We start from the raw sequence: 22,785 nt of genomic DNA, 5'->3' as shown, positions 1-22,785 counted from the left end.
ATTGTTGCCCCTATCATGCCCCTCACCTGAAAAAATCCTAGAATCATCCCTAGCAGAGCTTTTGAGACAAAGTACAGCGAGTGTGAGAGCTGAGTGCCTGGATAAGGGCATTTGGAAGGCCTTGGATGTTCAGTGGCTTCTCCTTGCGACTCAGGGAAAGGCTGCAGATTTAATTGCAGGGCTACCCCTGTCTGTGAAGAAGGAGCTGGCGGGAGCAGCGGGGGATGTCCGGGGGAGTTCTCTGTGCCTCGTGAACCGGGGTGTCATTGTCACACGGATGGGGCGGGGGCCGAGGGGGGGGGGGGGAGGTGAGAAAGCTCCAGCATGCGTGCCAATGCACCGAGCCAGCAGCCCCCAGCACCTGCCTCCCCAGGTTCCAGAAGCAGGTGGCGGCTGACAGCACCCCCCACAGGCTAAGAGGGGCATGTCCTGTCCTGTCAGAGGACGGCCACGGAAGGAAGGGCTCCGAACAGCATCAATACTGGCGGTGATGGCCAGCTCCCCACCTGAAACGGTAGAGGTGACCAGTCAATGGAGGCTGTCCAGTACAGCCCAAACCGCCCCCCCGCCATGAACACCACACCCCTGTCCAGCAGTTCAGGAAGGTTGTTGGCATTTGTCTAGTGACATGAATGACTAGAGAGAAGAGCCAACAAGCAGGATGATGGGGGCAAAATGCTGAGCTGCCTGCCACACTTAAGGAAGTTACAGGAATCACTTCGCCAGACGCCCCCGTGTCGGGCGGGTGCCTGCTCTGTTGTTGGCATGAAGATGAGCACCAGCGGGCAGGTCCCCCCCCCCCCACCCCCACCAAACGCACTACCTCTTCCATTACTCTAGGTCAGACTGGCAAAGCAGGGCTGGACATCGATAATGAAGACTGTGACTTCATGTTTGAGTTCCCCTTAGGGGCATGGGGGGACAGGATAGGTTGGGGGCGGTGCTTATTATAGGGGGCGGAGCCAGTAATCAAATGAGGAAGAGTGGCCCTTGGTGTGTGTTCCCCAGTTCCACAGCATGCCAGGAACCCGTCCAGCAGCACTTCGTCAGGGCCCTGGGTGGTCAGAGCTGTTAGGGGGCCGTGTTATGGGATAAAAAGGCTCCTAATTTAATAGGCACTGTTTCCTCAGGGGTTTCGCACAGACATTCCCCCCTAACACCCCTGCATTAATGAACAAGTCCGAGTCCCCTTCAGCCAGGCTCCGGACTTCTGAGGCAGATTGGAGTCAGAGTCAGCTGGGACTCGACGGGGGGGGTTAGAGGGATTACGTAGCTCTTTTTGTGACTCGTAGAAACCCGCCTGTGAATGATCCGTAAAGCTGTCTCACCTGCAAGGCGGCCTTAAAACGGAGCTTCTGTTGTAATTACTCGCAGTGTCATCATGTGAGACATTGCTGGTGTTTATTCTGTGGCTTCGCATTGATCGATGACTTCAGGGTTACTTTTGTAACAGGTTCTCCACAAACCAAAACAAAAAGCTGAAGTACTTTGAATTTCAATCTTGCAAACACAAAAATGCTCTCTCGATGGCGGTACTCACACCGTCTCCAGTATCTGTTTGTGCTTTTATGACTTTTGATCAGTGATTCTGGCTTAGAGAAGACACTGAGGCATTTATGGACGCTCTGTAATTTTGTTTTATGACGCAAAAAGGGTCTCCTCATGGAAGACATCCCTGCCCTGTCCTGTGACACACAGTCTGGTTCCTTGTGCTCTGTGCCTCCTTGGATCTCAGTGAGACCCAGTGATTTCTCCCTCGTGAGATCTACTTCTCACATGCTTAGTTGACCTCATCCTCTGTACACTCGCCTGAGTTACCCACGCAAACCATTCTGGTCGTGTATTTATGGGCAACATCCGAATCACCAAAATGGCTCCATTCTGTTCTCCTGTGAGCCGTCTACTCCTACTGTCATCATGAAGCTCATATCCTTCCGTTCTGCGTAAACTCCGGTCCTCCCTGTGTTCCAGCAGAGGAGCACCGCGGTGACATTAAGGTTCTGCTTGTGGACCCCTCACCAGGTTGAGGAGTGGCCTCTATTGAGACCCCGCCCCTTATTGGTTCTCGTGTACCGCCTGCTCTAGTCACATGTTGGTGGCTGATGGATCCTTCCCTGCTCCCTGTTTCTACATGAAGGTGCAGAACATCAGCGCTCTGCCATGGGGGATCCATCCTGCTACCGTAAAAGCACCAGACCATCTGCAGGTCCTGAGGACAGGCCCAAGAGCTCACTTACTCTCACCAGGGGCCCACTTGGCTTCCACTCAGGGGTCCGGGTGTGTAGGGGTCGGACACAGTGGGCTTTAGAAAGGCGCGGAATTAGAGACGGGGCTGTCGATGGCCCCCCAGGGGCTGCTGGGATAGCCCATGCGAGTCTGAGCTTCGCACAGCAGAGGGGCTGTCGGCAGGTAGGGAGCTCCAATCACCTCCACTGTCTATCACCCCTCCCCCCCAATATTGTCATCCAGGGAGCATCATTAGGAAGGTGTCTCCTGAAAATGCTTCCTACGTCTGGGAAGCACCCCCCACCTACTTCAGTTAAAGGTCAGGAACCCCCTTTGGGGCCAGGCTCGTGCTGAGCCCCATGGTCCTGGGTCAGAAACACCTCTCTTACACTGGCTGCTTGGGAAGCTCTTTATTTGCAAACACTATTCTACCAACGAAAAAGTAGGTCTGTTCCCAGAGCAGCATAGCAGGACACAAGAGGGGAGCCTGACTGAGGCTGGCGTGTGAGGCTGAGAAATTCACAGAGTCGCGCGCGAGATCTGCCGGGCCGACCTGATGCAAGAGGGCAAACCCAGTATAGCTGTAATTCACGTTTAGATGCCAGGTCACGTTAGCTGTGTGCTTTCTGCTCCGTTTCCATGGCACTGAAACGCTTTCCTGGATATGTTCAGAATGCAGAGGGGAGGAATGATACTCGCGCACACACACACACACACAGAGGTTTGTAATTAGACCTTTGTGAGGACTCTTCATTCATTTCTATGGGGAAAACTCTAATCCCAACAATGATGACCTTAACCCCTACCCAGCTTTAACCTTAACCACAAGTAACCAAACAAAATACGAGACTTTTGGCATTTTTAGTTTTTTGATTGCATTTACAGATCTTTGTGGGAACCTGAAAAATGGTCCCCACAACGTCAAAATAACAGGCTTTTATCACATTCTGGGGGCCATGTGGTCCTCACGACGTAATATAAACATAATCCATATACACACACACAGATTAGGTATCTCTATCTTTGTGGAGACGTTTCATTCATTTCTTTGGGAAAAACCTTTTTCCCAACATTTTGACCTCAACTCCTACCAGCCCTTTCCTCCTGTTCCTCTATGTTATCACATTGTGGGGACAGATGCACAGGCACACGCACTGCTTTCGATGGGGTCCCAGGCCTTGTGTTTCTGCATGGAGGGCAGTGACGTAGAGGCACCTGCTACTCTGACACGAGTAGACATCTGGGACTCTTTGTCTATTGGAGAGTACATGCCTTAATATGGAGAACTGTGAACCAGCTTCAAAACAGAGGCGTGAACCAAGCATCTGTCTGCAGATCTGGACAGGCTGTCCTATTTCCCTATTGCGCCAAACCAGCCAAGCTAGCAAAATAAAAAAAAATGCCTGCTTGCATCATCCTGGGGGTGGGGGTCTTAGCGTGGTTGGGCAGGGCTTTGGGTGTGGCCTGTGACTGGGTGTGGGCCATGACTGGGTGTGGTTTGTGACTGGGTGTGGCCTGTGACTGGGTGTGGCTTGTGACTGGGTGTGGCCTGTGACTGGGTGTGGCTTGTGACTGGGTGTGGCCTGTGAATGGGTGTGGCTTGTGACTGGGTGTGGACCCACCAGTTGCTGGACGCACTGCTATATTGCACCTCTTGGATTTTCTCAAGCTGGTTAAGCTGCTTTTTGCCAGTTGGGCCCAGTAAATACCACCACAGGCCTAAGTCACTGTGGTGCCACGTCGCACCCAGCAGCAGCCTAAAAACACCCCCTGGCAGTACATAGGTGCCCGCTAGTAGCCCTTAGACATCTACTAAGAGGGACGTCAGAGGGGCATAGATGCCCCGGCAGATTCAAGGGACCCAGCACTGCATAGAGGCCTTGAAATCTCCTCACAGGGGCCCCTTGTGTGGCAAAATATTCCAAGGGGACCTCATTTTGCCAGAGGGCCCTGAATTTCTAGCTAGCGATCCTGATAGCAGTCCAAAAACGTCCACTTGTAGCCCTCAAAGATCTACTAGCTGGCCTAGAGGGTCTTTAAGCTGCCCTTAAACAGCTGCTAGCCATGCAAGAACATTCATCCTCCGCCCGGAAATGAGCGTTAAAAAAACACTGCCGCTGCATGTGGCTGTGGTCTCGGACCCCCCCCCTCCAAGGGCTTACATGGAAGAAGGCAGACAATATCAGGAAAATGACGTTATGCTCAGCTCCCCGGGAGGGCGGGGGGGTGGGGGGGGGTTAGGCACGCTCTCCCACAGAAGCTCCCAGCCCAGAACAGCTACATCACCTGCACCTGTTACTATCTTTAGAGTCAGTCAGGTGCAGCTTCACCTTCAGGCCCTGGAGACGCTGCAGCTCGGAGTCGCAACGTTTCCCTCGGACGCAGTGCGCCGCTTCCGTGCGCCGGCAAATATTTATGTGGGGTGTCTGTCAGCACAGATAAACAGGGCCCCTCCGGCAGAGCTGGGGGCTTCAAGGTTTCAGGGAGGCAACAACAAAAAAAAAATTAACGCTGAATTATGGATCAGGGCTGAAAATAGATTCACACTCCGAAGCAGTTCCTGAAATATTTAAATGTACAGTTTGCTGGCTCCTGTTGACGTTCCATTTCTATTTTAAATTCATTCCAGCCCCCTTTTTTGGCTGTTAAATTGCAATCTGTTAATTAGAAATCCCTATCAGTATCTCGGCAGCGTGTGTGTGTGTGTGTGTCTGCCTTTGAGTCTTTGAGTGCCTCTAAATGGGCATTGTAGTCACAGGGGAAGTGGATTTGTTTCTGTTTGAGGTTCAGAATCTGGATGAAGTGAGGATTCAGTCTTTTCGCCCCACAGAGGGATGCAGAGTTTCTCTGTGAGTGCAGCCAGAGACAGGCTCTGTGTTGCAGGGCTGAATGTGAATATCCCCAGTTTGCTGTGCTGTATTTAAAAGGCGATTTGGTTGTTTATAATATTACAGTTACGCAGCCGGGTGTGTCTGAAGCATCTGGAGGAGAAGTTTGCTCTCCGTACGGAGCGCTCCGCCCAAACCCCTCCCCCCAGGAAAGCAGGAGAGTCCCACCTGTCGTTCCAGCCCCGCTTTGGCCGCCTCCCGCCTTCATTCTTGTACCCTCTACTTTGAAAAGTTTCTCTTTCCCTTCAGTTTTTTTTCACGTGTGACTTTTGGATGGCGCTGGAGCACGTGACGGATTGCTCACGAGTACGCCTCCGCCTGTGTGGGTGAATGCTGGTGCTGCCATTTGTCAGGATCACCCCCCCACAAGACCCTGATCAGGGGCAATTCAAGGCTATTTTGTGGTGGGGGGCATAAGAGGGGCCATAATACATACAGAGGGCCCAACCTTATCATTAGCCAATGATATGTTTTGAATTGGTGAGTGACAAGGGAGGGGCACTCCAGCGACCAATCAGCTTTCAGCTGGGGGCAGGGGGCAGTGCCCCAGTGGCCCCGCCTCTGAGTCTGTGACATGTGACTCTGCTGCTATACCCAGCCTGTGCTGAGTCCCCCCCCCCCCCACCCGCTGACTCCTCTCTCACTTATTTGTTTAAACGTTTCAGGTTTAATGTTGAATTATTGCCATTGTCACCATCACTAGCGAGTGGCTCTAATTGGTCAGTCAGATCGTTAGGACACACACTTCACAACAATCACTGTTGGTGTTTAAACACTTTGCCCTCCGTGATGGATTTACCCAGGTGCTACCCTGGGGAGGGGGGCTACCAGGGTTCGAATTGTGTCAGACGGCTCTGGGGGCAGTCAGACTATGACCTGAAATTACAACAAGGACATGGGTCTTCTATCTTTTTTACAGTGGGACCTACTTCTCATGGGGGGTGCCTGGGCCCCTGGGGGGGGGTCCCAGGACAATTCATTAATACAAGTCAGTAATGGTTGGCTAAATTTGTTATGTCTCGGTTGGGTGGGTAGACAACACGTTTGGATCTGCAGCACCCCCCCCCCCCCCCCCGCCCATCCATAGGCCCGCGTGGTCTTATCACATCCCCACTGGCTTGCGGAAGATGGAGGCGGAGCCTCAGACCTGGGCGTGGCCCAGGACGCAGTGGGTGTGGGATTACTGCATATCAGGAGGAGCTGAAGGAGATCACTGCATATCAGGAGGAGCTGACGGAGATCACTGCATATCAGGAGGAGCTGAAGGAGATCTCCGAGAGCTCGCCAGATTGAAATTCGGCGTTGGGCTCGTATTGTCTAAAAATATCTAATTTTTAAGAAGTGGGAGATATCTAGGTCACCGTCTGAGAGACACGGTACTCCTCCTCATGCGCATGATGAATACTGAAAAGGGGGGGGGGACGGTAATGTGGGGTGGGGGGCGTGGGAAGGAGGAAGTGATGTGGGGGGTTTCACTTTTGTGTGTGTGTGTGTGTGCTTGTGTGTGTGTGTGCGTGCACTGGGGAAACTAGGGCAGAGCGCCCCCTACAGGGGACCGGTGACGCACACCTGGGCGTGGCGGCTAGGAAAAGGCCAGTGGACCCCGTGCGGTCGGCAGCGTGTCCGGCCCTCCCCGGTGACGCTATTTATAGACGCGCTTGGCCACACATGACCGCGTCCTGCCTGCAGACGCCCACACGCCGCCACCCAAACACACAGATGTTTTTTACCCTTCTCCATCTTTATTTCACCTTATTTATTTTTCCCGGCTCCCCTGTGTCCACTTCAGCTAGAGAGGATAAGACTAAAGAACAGTGAGGATTTACATGGTGTGGGACATAGGGAGCGGGGGGGGGGATTCCTCATAACCCCCCCAATCCTGATCCCAGTGTCCAGGGCCACCAGTGGGAGGAGTCTGCTTTGGGCCAATCAGAGAAGGCAGGATGCAAGGTTGGGGTGGGGCTAAAAGGCAGGGATTCAGATAGTATCTGACACATGTGGAGGCTGCGACTGAAGCATGTCGGGGGTGGGGTGCAAGCAGCCATCACAGCCCAGTGGAAACATCAAGGAAAGCCTCCCCTGACCAGTGTCCCTCCTTTACTGGGCAGTCCGCAGCACTTGTGAGACATGATGAGAGCTGATGGTAAAATTTCAGCTCTTGTGAGTCTGTGTCATCGGCGGCCTTGAGTTCATTAAGCTGACACTGTCGTAGAGAGAAGGAGAAGGGTGAGAGAGAGAGGGAGGAAAGAAAGGGAGGAGAAGGAAAGGAGGAGAGAAAGAGGGGGAGAGGAAATGGGGAAGGAGAAAGGGAGAAAGTGGGAGGATAAGAGAAAGGAGGAAAGAGAGGGAGAGGAGGAGAGTGATGAGAGAGAGAGGAGAGATAAAGGGGTAGAGAGAGATAGGGAGGAAAGAGAAGGAGGAGAGGGGGAGAGAGGGAGAGAGAAGATAGTTATTAGAGGGTGGAGTCCAACCTAGAGAGAAGGGGAATGTGTGAGATGGAGGATGAGTGAAGTGGTGAGAGAAAAAGGGAGTGAAGGAGAGAAAACGAGTGTGAGTGAGGTGGAGAGAGACGCTGGAGAGGTTGTTTAGCACTTTGGGAAGCCAGCAGCATGAAAGTTTAATGAGCAGGCGCTTGCTTGGGCAACCTGGGACCCAGATGTTTGTGTGTGTGTGTGTGTGTTGTAGTGTGTGAGTGTGTGCGTGTGTGTAGGGGTGTGTCTGACGCTGCTGTGAGTGTGTGTTATAGTGTGTGAGTGTGTGTGTGTGTGAGTGTGTGCATGTGTGTAGGGGTGTGAGTGTGTGTAGGGGTGTGTCTGACGCTGCTGTGAGTGTGTGTTATAGTGTGTGTGTGTGTGTGTGAGTGTGTGTAGGGGTGTGTCTGACGCTGCTGTGAGTGTGTGTTATAGTGTGTGAGTGTGTGTGTGTGTGAGTGTGTGCATGTGTGTAGGGGTGTGAGTGTGTGTAGGGGTGTGTCTGACGCTGCTGTGAGTGTGTGTTATAGTGTGTGTGTGTGTGTGAGTGTGTGTAGGGGTGTGTCTGACGCTGCTGTGAGTGTGTGTTATAGTGTGTGAGTGTGTGTGAGTGTGTGTAGGGGTGTGTCTGACGCTGCTGTGTGTGTGTGTGTGTGTGTGTCTGTGTTGTAGTGCGTAGGGGTTTCTCAGATGCTGCTGTAAGTGTGTTATAGTGTTTGTGTGTGTAGGAGTGTGTAGCTGTGAGTGTGTGTGTTATAGTGTGTGAGTGTGTGTGTGACTGTTTGCATGTGTGTAGGGGTGTGATTGTGTGTAGGGGTGTGAGTGTGTCTGTGGGGGGGGGCACACTGGGTGGATGAGTGGACGCTAATGGAGGCTTCCATGGAACGGAAGTCAGGGGGTGTGTAAGAGCTCTCGGCTCCAGGGGAAACGCATGAACACGCGGCACAAACGGTCTCAGCTTCAGTGGGGGGGGGGGGGCCTGTCTCTGCCAGCCATCCTGGGCCCTTTTACCGGACGGAAAATGCCGGTCTGTAAAGGCACCAATGGCACACTGATCAGACCGTCCTGCCTGGCTGCCATTCGCTGCCTCCCTGAGGTCCCGCCCCCGACGTGGACCCGCTGCCGGACGTCGTTTGTTCACATCATTGTGACATCGTTCGCTCTGTGAATGATGTCACAATGACACTCTCTTTCTGGCACATGCCCTTGGGCTCTGTGTCAGCCTGTCTGTGCTACCTACGTGCGTTGTGAGGCATTTCAGTCTGTGATTGCATTACCTCCCCGATACAGGGGGGTCCCTGCCGGTGCCGCTTTGGGGGGGTAACCGGAGACTGGAGATGGGCCTGCTGCCATCTCCATAATGGTGGGGGAGGGACAGCTTCCGGAGATCTCCGGAAATGCCATAGCCGTGCTTTTATGACCCACCTCTTTTTTCCAGAATATCTAACTGAAGCATCGTAGTCCGTCTTCCAGGCCATGGCATCCTGGAACGGCAGAAGACCCACCCCCAGTGCTGGGTAGCTGTGTTATCCACCTTAATACAACGTGTCCCGACAAATGCCATTTATTTCTTCGCTTCTGACTTGCCCCATTCCCTCACACCTTTCCCTAATTCCCTCATGCAATCGCTGCCCTCTCTGTCTTCCCCGTAACCCCCCCCCGGAGAACGCGACGTGCTCGGAGGGCACCACGTGCCCTGTCTCATCTCAGCCCCCGTACCCTCCACTCACGACATGGCCTGCTGCCGGAACACGCTGAAGCTGAAGGCTTCTGGAACGTGCCGCTACGCTACAAGACAGGATCTTAAACATGGGTGATGGTTGTGAATAATCAGCCCGGAGATGGATTTAATAAACGACGGGCGTTTGACGGATGGAAGCACAATGGGAAAATAAATGATACATTCAGCTCTTGCAGGATCCATGATGCTTTTTAAAGTAAGCTGAAAATATCGAAAGTAATTATTAATTTCTCTTGTAGTTTCTGTAACATGCTTAAGGATAATGGATTAGGCTGGATATTATTGGATTGGTCGAGATACTAGGACATCACGAAGAACAGGCCCAATCAAATGGATTAGATTAGATTACATTATGTTGGATTGGATTGGGCTGGAACGGATTGGACGGGAATGGATCAGCTACTGATGTGGCGGTTTATCTGTCTGCCTGGTAGGGCTCTACCCGTTCCTGTTTTTCAGCAGATCTGGGAAGAATAGATCTGAACCGGACCTTGCAGAACATTGTGTCTGTGTAATTACAGTCGGTGGCACACACCGCACACCGTGGGGGGGGGGGGGGGCGTGCAAGGGCACATATTCCCCGCTGGGAGAGCCGGGGGGGTCAGGTGCAGCAGTGGAAGGTTCCAGAAGGCGCGGGCAGGGGCTGTAACAGCACTAGGGTCCGATTTCATTTTCATGTTCCGGGGGGGGGAGTGGAGAAGGAAGAGTGGGAGTAGATGCTGGCTGGTGGGGGGGGGGCATGTGAAGGAGCTCCAGCAGTACCCAAGAGGGGGGGGGAACCTGCTGGTGTCAGCGTGCTGGGCTGGAGATCCAGGTGTAGGAATTACTGTCACGCACAGATATGTGGAGCGATTAGCCAAACTGGGCAGCGTGCATCTAAGGTGGGAATGAGACTCCTCCCTCGGCCCCCAATCCCAGCCTCCGGGCGGGGGGGGGGCGCTCGTTCTCACTCTCCGATCCTTTCACTCCCACAGAGCCGGTGCCGCTTGCAGCCCTCGGGGGGCTGGGTGGGTATTTATAGACCCCCCTCTGTGCATCAGCTCTGCAGCCAGTTTGACGGCCCACACGGGCATTTCAGAAGGCTGCTCCAGTGGACGCCGGGGCCCACTGGCTGAAACAATGGCGCCCATGTATGTGTGTGTGGGGGGGTGGTCCATGAGCACGAGCGGCCGGTAAGATCCAGGGCACGACGCCAACGGGACACGTCCGATTGCACTGGCGCCGCCCGGCCAGGTCCCTGGTCATTTGAGGTCATGAATATGGCCTCAGCTCACCTCTGATTGGAGGGAGGATCATAAACACCGTCGCGTTTCTGTTAAAAGTGCAAGGCTCAGTTAGTGCTCAGCAGAGAACGGCAGATGGAAAAGGAGAGGCAGGGAAATCGGGCAATCAGGGCAATCGGGCAATCGGGGCAATCGGGGCAATCAGGCAACGTCTGGAAAGTTTGGAGAACGGAGGCGAAATGACGGCGAGATTCAGCATTAGGAGAAGGATGGCAGAGTGATAGTAGGTTAGATGGACTGGGGACATGTGGACAGGGGGTGGGGGGGGGGACACACACTGGGGAGCAGGACCGTGGTCCTTATAGGGACCGACTCCTCAGAGCTGGAAGAGGAGGCTGATAATGAAGACGGTACAGTGTTAAATGTCAGCTGGCTGGGGGGAGGGGGACGTCACTGTCATTTAGGAGGGGACTTTCCTCTTTACTCTCCATGGACACCATTGTCACTCGTTACCTGTCATTTCCTGAATCAGGACACGGCGTTCGATGAAGAGCCTTGGTCTGCAAGGGGCACTGCTCCCTCCAGGTGGCAATTTGAGGATTTTCTTAAGGTGGGGCGGCCATAATTACTACAGAGGGTCCAACCTTTTCATTAGCCATCATATATTTTGAATCGGTGAGTGACAGGAGAAGGCGTACATCAAGGACCAATCGGCTTTTTGGGCCCCTGGCTCTTGCTGTGCCCCACCTCTTAATTGCCGGGACAGATGTCGACCTGGGGCTCAGAAGATGGACCCCAAACCCTTGACTACATGCACTGTTATGGCGTCAGTGGGGCCTCAGTTGGGTAAATAGCCCATCTCATTAACACAGGCTGTCACAGGCTAATCCATTAGCTGCCATTTGCTAGTTAACCAAGCCCGTATATTAACAGCAGGACTCAATGAGAGAGGCACCATTTGGTGAAGGACAGGTCATCTGGCTGGGGAGTTATGGTGAAAAAGGCATTCGCCGGCACACAGAGGATATCAGCAAAGACCCGTCCGCCATTTTTATTTTTACTTAAAGTCAAATATGGCAGAGTGAGAGCCAGGAGAGGGCGCCATGAGGGAAATAAGTGAATGATTTTATGATAAAAGCCCATTAGCAAATAATCTCCAGTGCCCCACAATCAGCCCGGGCTGGTGTGGTACTCCATCCTCCAGTCCACAGCATAACACACCCCTAATTCCACCAAGCTCAGCTCCATCCATTATTTATTTCGTCTGCCGCTGGCTTAGCCGCACTGAAGGATTCTGGGAAATCCGTCTTTGGGACCGGGTAGCTCTGCTGTCCAACAGCCTGGGGCCCGAATTAAAACATTTACCCCCAGTTTGTGATTGTTGCCGTGTTCGAGGCCTTCCGAGCAGCCGTGAAATCAGAGCGGTTTTCGCCCGGGCCAAACAAAACAGGCGTCTATTTTTACGCGAGCACAGTATCGATCTGATCTGGGCTCAGTGGTGGTGTATTTTTGGCAATCCTACAGAGAGGAAGCAGTTTCAGATTGCAGCGCATGGATGTGAAAATAACCTTTCCTAAAAAGCACTCCCCATCGCTTCGGGTGCTTCCGTTTGGATTTTCGTGGGTCCGATCATTGGGATGGGGCGGGTATGAGCCCCCCCAACCCGTGGGACGTGAGGGATGGATATAGCGCTCTCTCCTGGCAATGTGCTTTTTTAGCCATGCCAATTAGCAGCACACACTGTTGACGGTGTGTGTGTGTGTGCGTGGGTGGGGGGGGGAGCGGTCGTGGTTTGGGAGAAGTGGAACCTCTTCAGACATAGCAGCCGGAGCTCAGGTGACTGTCACGCAAGGCTGGGAGGGTTTTCCAGTGTCCTCAATCTGCTGGGAAAGGCCCTCCCTGTCCCCATGTGACTTCTGCTTGCGTCATGTGACTCTGCAAAATTGCGGGTGTGGTTTCAGTCATGTGACTTGTAGGCCCTGTGGCTCCGTGTGCAGGTAGATCTTTTGCCGAATCACACGGACTCATGTGTGCCCTGCTTTTTGCTCAGGGGTGGGGCTGCTGCTTCTGCCCCTTTAAGATGGGGGCCCCGTGATGGGGGAGGAGGCCAGGGAAACACCTCCCGGCCCTAAGGGATGTCTGTGCCTGTCGCATGGTGGCCTCCTGGCTCGGAATGGAAAGCTCGCAGGTACTCCGGCAGAGGAGTGCCTTAATAAGCCCCCCCTTAATAAGGTATTCCCTCAGAAACGCCGGCCCATTCGGGGGGGGGGGGGGGGTGCGGCTCACACAGCGGATGGCGTCTTAATCACATCAGCTCCGGGAGCGTGCGGCTCTGCTCCTAAATCCGGTCGGCTTTGCCGTGATTCGGAAGTCTCCCGTTACTCCGGGGTCACGTCCTCTAATCCCGGGATAACGCAGAGCAGGCTGGGGGGGCGGCCGGGGTGGGGGCAGCCAGGGAACCGGCATAGCCATTGCCTTCACAAACAGGCCCGACATTAGGGGCTGACTGGGTTAAAACCCAACTTTTCTGCTGGATTTTCGGGGCTTGGTGCTTCGACAGGAGTTATTTTAGGGGGCCAGGTTCAGATTGGCTCCTGGGTAAACCGTCACCCATCTCTGCGGTGCTGAGAGAGCCAGCATCCCCGTCTCCATAGCAGCTAGCATGAAGCGTGACAGTGCCCTGTGTGGCCGAGTGCCGAGAGGTGGATACGTGAACGAGGCGGGCGTCACATGCTCTGCAGGGAGCAGCCTGTCCGTCATGCCGGAGCCGTGCCCATTCAGCGTGCCTCTTTGGGTTACTGTGGCAGCGACTGGCAGGGAACGTGGTGAAGGGGAACGGATTTGGGAAGGGACTCCTCGAGAGAGGGGACTGAAATGGGAGCAGGAGCAGATGGGGCGAGAGGGGAGGGGCGTGTTAGCAGGCTATGGCATGAGGAGAGGGAGGGGCCGAAAGGGGGGGGGGGGGTGCTTACGTTTTGCCTGGAAACAGGACGACACAGAGGGTGGCAGGGCGGGTGGGCAGCTCTGCCCAGGACCGAGTCAGCCAAAGGCAGCTCTTCTTTTCTGTGTGGAGTAGGCGCCATATGCCAGAGCTCAGCGTGGGAGAGAGGCACAGCGAGGCACAGCGCCCCCCAGCTGCCATGTGTACATAAGCGGAAAGAGCCGCGGAAATAGGCCAAGCAGGGCCGGGGCCAAGTTTCTGACCCGGAGAGCTAAGTCCGGCCCAATCCGCTCGGGAACTGGGCGTCCTGGACCCTCCACTCTCTCCCGGCTCGATTTACAGTGAGTGGGGGTGGGGGGGAGTAGTGTGGTCTGGCTCACTGCTGGGCGCGGTGCTGTGGACCCGTGGCCCAGGTGCAGGACAGTCACTAAGCTGGCGATTCTGAGCAACGCGGGGTCCGTGCAGCATGTGATTGGTGAGCACGGCATGGTGCCGCCGAACATGCGACGGACACTGTGGGAAGCGTGCCGAACACACGGACACATGGGCGGCGCCAGGCCAGAGCGGGAAAACAGCTCAGCTGAGCCGGCTCTCCAGGTGCATCCGCTCTGGCCGCACTTCCCAGACCCCCTCACCAGCATGGCGACAGTCTACTTCCTGGCAGATTTGTTGGCTCTCTCTGAATTCCTTGAATTCTAGCTCAGACTCCTGTACCTTTAAATGTCCCCCTTTAAATATCCATTGTACCTTCAGGTGTCTCCTGTACCTTTAAATGTCCCCTTTAACTTTAAGTGTCCTCCTTTAAATGTCCATTGCACCTTTAAGTGTCCTCCTTTAAATGTACATTGCACCTTTAAGTGTCCTCCTTTAAATGTCCATTGCACCTTTAAGTGTCTTCCTTTAAATGTCCATTGTACCTTTAGGTGTCTCCTGTACCTTTAAATGTCCCCGCTACCTTTAAGTGTCCCATGTGCTTTTAAGTGCCTACTGTACCTTTAATTATCCGTTGTACCTTAAGTGATCCCTGTGCCTTTAAATGTCTCCTGTAACATTCATTGTCCCCTGTGCTTCTAAGCATCCATTGAAGCTTCTGTGCCCCTTGAACCTTTAGGTGTGCCCTGTACCTTTAAGTATCCCACATACTTTGATGAGTCTCCTGTACCTTTAAGAGTCCAATGTACCTTTAAGCGTCCATTGTGCCTTTAGGTGTGCCCTGTACCTTTAGGTATCCATTGTACCTTTAAGTGTACCTTGTTTTTTTAGGTATCCCCCATACTTTTAAGAGTCCCTTTTACCTTTAAGAGCTTTTTTTAGTTTCCCCTGTCTTTTTTCCCCGGGGTATGACGTGCTGTTGACCGTTGGTGACTGCTAATCCGTTTGGCACACGCGCTGGCCTGGGCTCTGCTTCCCCACAGGGACACCTGTCCCCAAGGCGTGTGACACCGCAGGAGCTGGTGAACGAGGCCCGGAAGCCCCGCGTCGCCTCGGCTGTCATCCTCGCTGTTGATGGGCCCGTTTGATTAGCAATTAGCGGTGCGTGTAACGGCATGCCGTTACTTAATTAAACATGCCGTCTCGCTGGGAGTCCCTAGGCCATCGCCAAAAACTCAAAAACTCCCCCATGGATCCCCTAACACCCCCTTGGTTTACTCATCCGGTCCAGCTTATCATGATAAAAACAGAACAAAACAAGCAAACAAAGCAAAAACTCAAACGAAAGAAGAGTCGCAGTTAGTCTCCTCATCCCGGGAACAATGAAGCAGGACTTCTCCGCAGCGCTGTGATTCAGGCCAAATGCAGCGATGAATTTCAATCTGGAGATGTATAGGCTGTTATTAAATTAAAGCACGCACTCCTGGCAAGCCCCAACACCCCCCCCGCTCGCTGGCCCTTCCTTACAAAAATGGAGGGCAGTGTTTTATACCTCAGGTCCATTACTACGTTCGTTCTGCATTAGCGTAATTGCGGTTCTTCTGAGTCCTGGCAGCGCCCGTTTGCAGTTTGGCATTCGGTCTTAATTTTCAATTAAGCGCTGGGCGGAGGAGAAGGTGCGGCCGTGCCGTGGCAGTGCCACACGTCACCACCACTGGCCACCAATGAGCCCTGCGGAGGGCGCCGTTCTCTGAAGTCGTCACCGTTGCCAAGGAATCTTTCCCAAGTGGCTGTCGCGGTCCGGCTCCCCCGGGTGGCACTGTGCTTTCGGCGCGCACAGCATGCGGGCTCCGGGCTGTGAGTCTGCCGGACCAGTGCCAGGCACAGATGAATCTGCTCCGCTATTGTTCGTGAAGCTGGGGACACCAGAGACGAAAATCGGCGAGACATGGCTGCCTTTTTACAAGTCAGGTATTTCTCGCCCCACGTCCCTGTCACCCCGGACTTGGGGCTGGCGATCCAGGGTGTCGTTCGCGGGATCAGCTCACCGTGATGAGACTGGACAGTGTTTTAGGAATTGGGATGTTTCTGGGAGGTCGCCGGCTTTGCCCTGTTCGCAGCCATTAGCAAGATTATTTATGAGTTGTCTTTATGGAGAGGTTTCTGTCTTTGGCTGCAATTGCAGACTGTCCCGTCAGGGCGCTCCGGATGCTGTGGGGCCAGGGTGTGGTGTGATGTACCAGCAGTCTGGCCAGATTGGGCAGAGATCGCTTGCAGGATGCCCACGCGAGCGTTGCGGGTGAGGCTTGGCAGCCGGTGTTTTGCCACGGAGAGAATCCCAGCATTCCTGGCCGTCTCTGATTGGTCGGCAGGTGATTCCCAGCATTCCTGGCCATCTCTGATTGGTCGCCAGGTGCTGTACAGCAGCACCACCTAAAAGGCTGCCTTTAAATTTGTGCGTGTGTCTCTCTCTCTCTATATATATATATATACACACACACACACACACACACGTATGTATAAATGCAAACCGAGGCAGTAAGGAGTAAGGTGATGTTAGTGCGGATGCGAGTCGCTGGCATCTCCATCTATCTATGTGGAGATTTTGTCCTGAAGTTAAGGGGTGACTCATAGTGTCTGGAGAGCCAACTCACCGCACCCTGGAAAAGAGCAGATCATTCCTAATCCGGCCTTTTTAGATCGGTGTGGGTCTGATCCAGCGGAGGCACAGGCTCGAGTTTAGAGAAGGTGGGCGGGACTGACTTTAAGTGGTACCTGGTACATCACTGTCAATGGGAGTCAAGCCGTGATATTTATTTAGAAAGGATAGGGGTGTAACACTGTGCTGGATGTAACGCAGTGCTGGATGTAACGCAGTGCTGGGTGTAATGCAGTGCTGTGTGTAATGCAGTGCTGGGTGTAATGCAGTGCTAGGTGTAATGCAGTGCTAGGTGTAACACTGTGCTGGGTGTAATGCAGTGCTGGGTGTAATGCAGTGCTGGGTGTAACACTGTGCTGGGTGTAATACATTGCTAGGTGTAGTGTCTGATTGATCTAGACTCTCCGATTACCCACACAAAGCTGGGGTTGGGACTCGAACCCACAACCACTGTGCCACCAATTTACGATACAACACCCCTTTCAAAAGTGCTCAGCTTAACTCACCCCAGAGCCCTTCCTGTTACCTGTGTTTAGACATGGTGGGGGGGGGGGGGTCCCGGTCAGACCACATCCCCACCGATCTCCTTTCAGTCTGTTGTTATCTGCAGAAAAGACCCATTAAGCAGGGGAGGGAACAGACTGAAACGAGGCCCCAATTAGCAGCTTCCCTTCAAGTTTAATTAAGACACGATGTCAGCCAGGGTGGGGGATCTGAGGTGGGGGTGGGCGGGGGGGGTGATGTCACAGTCAGTAGAGTGCACACGGCCTTTAATCCTCTGAGGACTCACATGGCGTTGGTTTATTAAGGCCAGAACTTAATGTGCCCATTTCATAATCTCGTCATTCTGCTCACTTCATGTCCATGATGAGCTGAAGCTCGTCCAGGAGGATGACAAATGAGGAACGTACCGCTGTGTCTTTAGGTCCTGTGAGGAGCATGATTAGCTCCCCTGGCCTCTGTTTTAAAAGGGCATTGTCCGACAGGAATCTCCATTTCCCCATTGTGCAAGGGACATCCTCTATCAGAACCCTGCACCAGTACAGTGTGGGATCTGTGCCCACAGGCTTGAATATTGATAGATAATGCCATATCACTTTCCTATAACTTTCTCAGCTTCTCCCCATCATGGTAAAACCAAATTTTAAGTTCTGAACTCTGTTGCCAACTATGTTTGATCACTCAGTCTGTAAAGATTACCTGCCTGTATGACAAAAATGTCACTGAGAGAATATTCTCTGTACCTCATTGAAAATGCTGTGGAACGTGGATGGAAACTTGTTTGCATGTGAACATATCTAAAATTTCAGCATTTGCTAAACGTATTCCGATTTCCAAACATCTTTCCGAATTAGCTAGATGTATGCGTTTGAATAAATAAATGACATCAGCAAATCGGATTTTTGCAATGACTATGTCAAGGCATGATCGATGATTCAGCAAGCGAGCTAATTTCGCATGACAACAGGTAGTATCAGGCAGCGTGTGGCATGGTCAAATCACTGACCCAGGTATCATGTCCTGTTTAGCATTTAAAGGGGAGGTTTCATGGTGGCACTCCCCTTTAATGCACACTCACACATTATGCGAGTATGAGGTAATTCTGTCTGTAATGCGACTCTGCGGAGCCCCCTTTCCATGACTCGATTCAGCCCCTCCCCTCGTCCCTCATGTTTATTTTGCTGCAGTTTTTCATTCCCAGTCGTTACCTGATCACACATCCCATCCAACTCGAAGCAATGCCTCAGGTTTAATCTTCCTTGACAAACCTCTGCAGGATGATAGGTGATTACATAAACATGTTTCTTTTTCTCCTGAAGTATTAGACGTGATGACTCCCAAAGTTGCCATGGAAATTCCCTGCCTACTATGAAAGCAACCTGAGCTTACAGCTTGATGTTTCTGCTAACCCTCAAGTATGGGGTGGAGAGGGTTGTTCTTAGGATGCTAGACTGTTGAGTATTAACGGTTTCTGTGGCCACTTGGACACCATTAGACATACTTTTATGTCTTTGAGCACCCGTTGGTCTCCTTAGCTCTCGGCGCGCTCTGATGACATCACTTCCCTTTGATCCCTGATTGGCCCGTTCCACATTCCTCACAGCCTGGTATGACCTACTGCTAAGTGATACTACATTGACATTCCTTTATTCGGCAGATGCTTTTGTTCAAAATGATATGCAATCCGGGAAGACTTGGGGTCAGAGCACAGGGTCAGCCAGCATTCATCACCACTGTGGTGATTGGAGGTTAAGGGTCTTGCTGAAAGGCTCAGCGATATGAGAACTCTGGCAGCCATTGGGATTTGAACCCAAGACCTTCTGGATACGGACACAGGTCCCAGTGAGGCACACAGCAGTCCACAGAGTATAGCAATGCTTCCTTTCATGCTCAGACTTAGGAGATGAAATACACTAACCTGACAGCTCCACTGTGCCCACCCCCGCCCCAACCCCCCGTCCCTCGGGGCAGTCCCGGAGCGATCGATGTCTGCCCTTTGAGCGCCGTGTGAATTTACAGCCCCGCTGGGACGTAAACAAGGGGCCGGGGCTGAGCACATTCCTCCTTGTCGCGCCTTCAGCCTGACAGGAAGCAGAGAGGTTACGTCGCGAGGGCGTTCACGCCGCCTGCAGACAGGGGGCGCCAGTGCGGGGGTAATCACTGCGCCTAGGCAGGTCTCTTCATCTTTTGCATTTCACAGGAATGATATTTTTGTCACAGGAAAACAACCAGCCAGTGGTGAAGGGGGGGGGGGGCACTGGGGGAGGGGGCGGTCTGGAGGGGGGGGGAAAGTTTGGTTTCTCTTGCCCACTTTGGTGTAACTTTGTGTTTCTTAGGCTTTCAACACTCCACTTCAAGTATTTTTAATTGCCACTGTCTGCCAAAGGGCTTTTAATCTGTTAAATGTCTGGCCAGCTACCCCCCCCCTCCCCCCCCCCTGATAAATGGTGTGAAGGTGGCAGCAGTATCGCCTGGCCTGGGCCACACGCCTTTTCCCCCTGTAACGCTGAGCTGGGGTGTGGCGGTGAACGAGCAGTTACACCTGGGTATACTGGGTCAGTCCGACCCCTCAGGTTGTGGTCTGGTCCGGACGGGTCTAGATGAGCTGTGGGTGAGACCCTGCTCCCCAAACTTGGAGTTTTCAGGAACTTTGTTCAGCAGGAACATTGGAGAGAACGATGCTGGCACGGAGCCGCTTAATAACACAGAACATTCTGCCTGTGTGCGGCGTTGGCACCTTTCCCTGGGGCTCTTTGCTGGCCCATCTCCGTTTGGCACGCGCCCCCCTGCTCGGCATGCCCCGGCTCCCCCCCGCGTGCTGGTAAATTGGCACCATCCTGGCCGTCAGAGGGGTCCTTGGGCATGGAGAGCCCTCGGAGGGCAGGTGTCAACGAGAGCAGAGCAGAGGTGACAGTCACGTATCAGGCACGGCGTACCAGACGGTCCGCAGATGGACCTGAGGTGCCAGAGAGGCGTGTCAGTGGGCAGGACAGGCCGAGGAAGGCGCAGGATTCAGGCAGATGGGGGATGACGCTAGGTCACTCGTTCAGCGTGCTGTGGTGACAGTGACACTGGGCAGCCACTGCTGTGTGTGCTTGAGGGTCAGTATCTCTCTGTTTTTCTCTCTCTGTCACCTTCTGTCTTTCTGTCACTGTTTCTCTAAGTCAGTGCCTCTGTCACTGTCTCACTCTTGACCAGTGCCTCTCTCTGTCAGTGCCTCTCTCTGTCAGTGCCTCTCTCTGTCAGTGTCTCTTTCTCAGTCAGTGTCTCTCTCCATCAGTGTCTCTCTTCATCACTGTCTCACTCAGTCACTGTCTCCCTCTCAGTCAGAGTCTCTCTCTGTCAGTGTCTCTCTTCATCACTGTCTCACTCTTGATCAGTGCCTCTCTCTGTCAGTGCCTCTCTCTGTCAGTGTCTCTCTTCATCACTGTCTCATTCAGTCACCGTCTCCCTCTCAGTCAGAGTCTCTCTCTGTCAGTGTCTCTCTTCATCAGTATCTGTCTCTCCATCAGTCTCTCTTTCTGTCACTGTCTCACTCTTAGTCAGTGTCTCCCTGTCAGTGTCTTTGACAGTATCTCACTCTTGGTCAGTGTCTCTCTCTGTCAGTGTCTCTTTCCATCAGTGTCTCTCATTTATTTTTTTGAGCAAGGCTTAATCGCGCATTTGTGTTAATAAAGAGTTTTTCAAAAGTCAAAGTCATCAGTGTCTCTCTCTGTCACTGTCTCATTCTTGGTCAGTGTCTCTCTCTCTCTCTCCTTGAGTTTCTCTCTCCATCATTATCTCTTACCATCAGTCTCTTTTGCTGTCATTGTCTTACTCTTGCTCAGTGTCTCTCTATGTCGGTGTCTCTCTCCGTCAGTTGTCTCTCTCTTTATCCATGTCTCTCTCTGTTTGTGTCTGTGCTGCAGCCCAGTCGTTGACTGACGCCCCCCCCCCCCTGCCCCACGCCCCCCCCCCCCCCTCTCCCCTTGCTATCAGAAGGCTGCACCAGCAGTTCGAGAGCTACAAGGAGCAGGTGCGTCGCATCGGTGCCGACACCCGGCGCCAACAGAGCCTGCACCGGGACGACGCCCCCACCTGCGGCATCTGCCGCAAGACCAAGTTTGCTGACGGCTGTGGCCACCTCTGCTCCTACTGCCAGACCAAGTTCTGCGCTCGCTGTGGAGGCCGGGTCTCCCTGCGCTCCAACAACGTGAGGCCTCGCCCCCTCTCCGCCACGCCCCCGTCTCTGTCTGTCTGCTCCCCCCGCCCACCCCATGACCCTTCCCACATGCTATCCATGTCACCTCTTTCATGGGAATGTTTCTTCATGCGTGTCTCAGAAGCGCCCTGGGCATGTCTCGCCATATGCCACTGTTCACGGTGCTGCCCCCACTATGCCCCCCCAACCTCCAACCCCCCCCAGACACAAGGGACGTGTGACAGAATGGGATGCCAAACTGCGCGGGCACCAGTGTAGCTAACTGTTGATTAGAAAAAGTGTATTGGCTAGAACCCAGAGACAGCAGTGCAGGATTCTAATGAGGGGGCGTGGCCTTCCCATCATGCCCCAGCTGAAACCCCTCCCCGAATGGCAGTTTCGCCGTGTGATTTATGTGGGCATAGATTCACAAAATAAAGCACATATTTAGGTCGGAAAAATTAGCTTTACCTAAACCGTAGCCAAGATGAGCCCTGATTAATCTAACAGCCAGGTGTGTATGGGTTCACACACGCAACCCATGTCATGCACACATGAGTGGTGCCAGACACATATCAGCAGGCACCATGATCCTGGGGGAGGAGGCTGGAGATCTGACCTGAGATCAGTGGGCTCGCCTAAAGCCATTTGACCTTTTGACCTGCTAATTTATGTCAGGCGGTGCAAATGACTCACACAAGGTCAGTGCTAACTGCTAAACAACACCCCCCCCCCCCAAAAAAAAAAGACAAATTAAAATGAGTGTGTGCCTGATAAAAATCGCTTTGCTGCATTTTGAGGCATCGTTAATGAGTGGGCAGGATCTGTGGGGATGCGGGGGCTCGGGTTCGAGGCTCCGAGGATGTGTGTGGGGGGGGGGGTCACCCTACGGTAGCCCTGCTGAGCGCTGGGAAAGGTTAATGAGGTATTAGTCAGGGGGGTTGGCGTGATCACTGAGAGTACTGGGGGTCTTGAAGAGGAGCACGGCAGAGAAGGGGTGGGGGCCACCGCTGCAGAAAATCCCTCAAATGGTGCCCACCCCCCCAGAGTTCCCCTGTGAGACGGCTGCTGCTGGACCCAGTGTCCTAATTAGCGTTTATCAGTAACGAGACGGCACGGGGAGGCAGACAGGAGGGGGGGCCTTGATGTGTGATTCGGGGGGCAGCCGTAGGCAACAAGAGCGGAAAGGGTAACATGGAGCTAATTATCCGGGGCTCCTGAAGGGGGCAGGATGCTGAGAGGACATGGCGGAGCCTGGAGGAGGAGGAGGAGGTCCCTAGCAGGCCCGTTGAGGGCCGGCCGTCGGTAAGAAAGGGGCCCCCTTTCGCGGGAGCCAACCTGGCAGGCAGCTCAGCAGGCCCAGGCCTGCCGAGAGACAAGCTGTCGCGCTTCCGCCAGACCCAGCTGTGCCAGCTGCTGGGGGGGCGGGCCGATGCTGCAGGGGCCCCAGCACCTGGTCTCGGCTGTACAACTTCTATACAGAGCCATGGCATGATGAGGAGCTAGTACTTAAAATGACCAGTGGGGGCAGCAGTGAGCACTGCTGTCTCTGTGCCCAGAAATAATAATAATAATACAAGTGC

General features: G+C 53.5%; 1 protein-coding gene across 6 annotated transcripts in view; it reads left to right on the top strand.

Annotated features, from left to right (window-relative positions):
* Positions 1-22,785, top strand: part of LOC111850774 (regulating synaptic membrane exocytosis protein 1-like) — a 72,640-nt gene that overhangs the window by 3,620 nt on the left and 46,235 nt on the right. For all 6 annotated transcript variants that reach the window (XM_072703285.1, XM_072703286.1, XM_072703284.1 and 3 more), the window contains exon 2: positions 21,001-21,214. In XM_072703285.1, the coding sequence (XP_072559386.1) occupies positions 21,001-21,214 (214 nt within the window). The remainder of the gene's footprint in view (positions 1-21,000; positions 21,215-22,785) is intronic.

The sequence above is a fragment of the Paramormyrops kingsleyae genome, chromosome 20 (assembly GCF_048594095.1).
Source record: "Paramormyrops kingsleyae isolate MSU_618 chromosome 20, PKINGS_0.4, whole genome shotgun sequence".
In the NCBI taxonomy this organism is placed as follows: domain Eukaryota; kingdom Metazoa; phylum Chordata; class Actinopteri; order Osteoglossiformes; family Mormyridae; genus Paramormyrops; species Paramormyrops kingsleyae.
The sequence above is the reverse complement of the archived record's forward strand: the minus strand, read 5'-3'. Positions and strand labels throughout refer to the sequence as shown.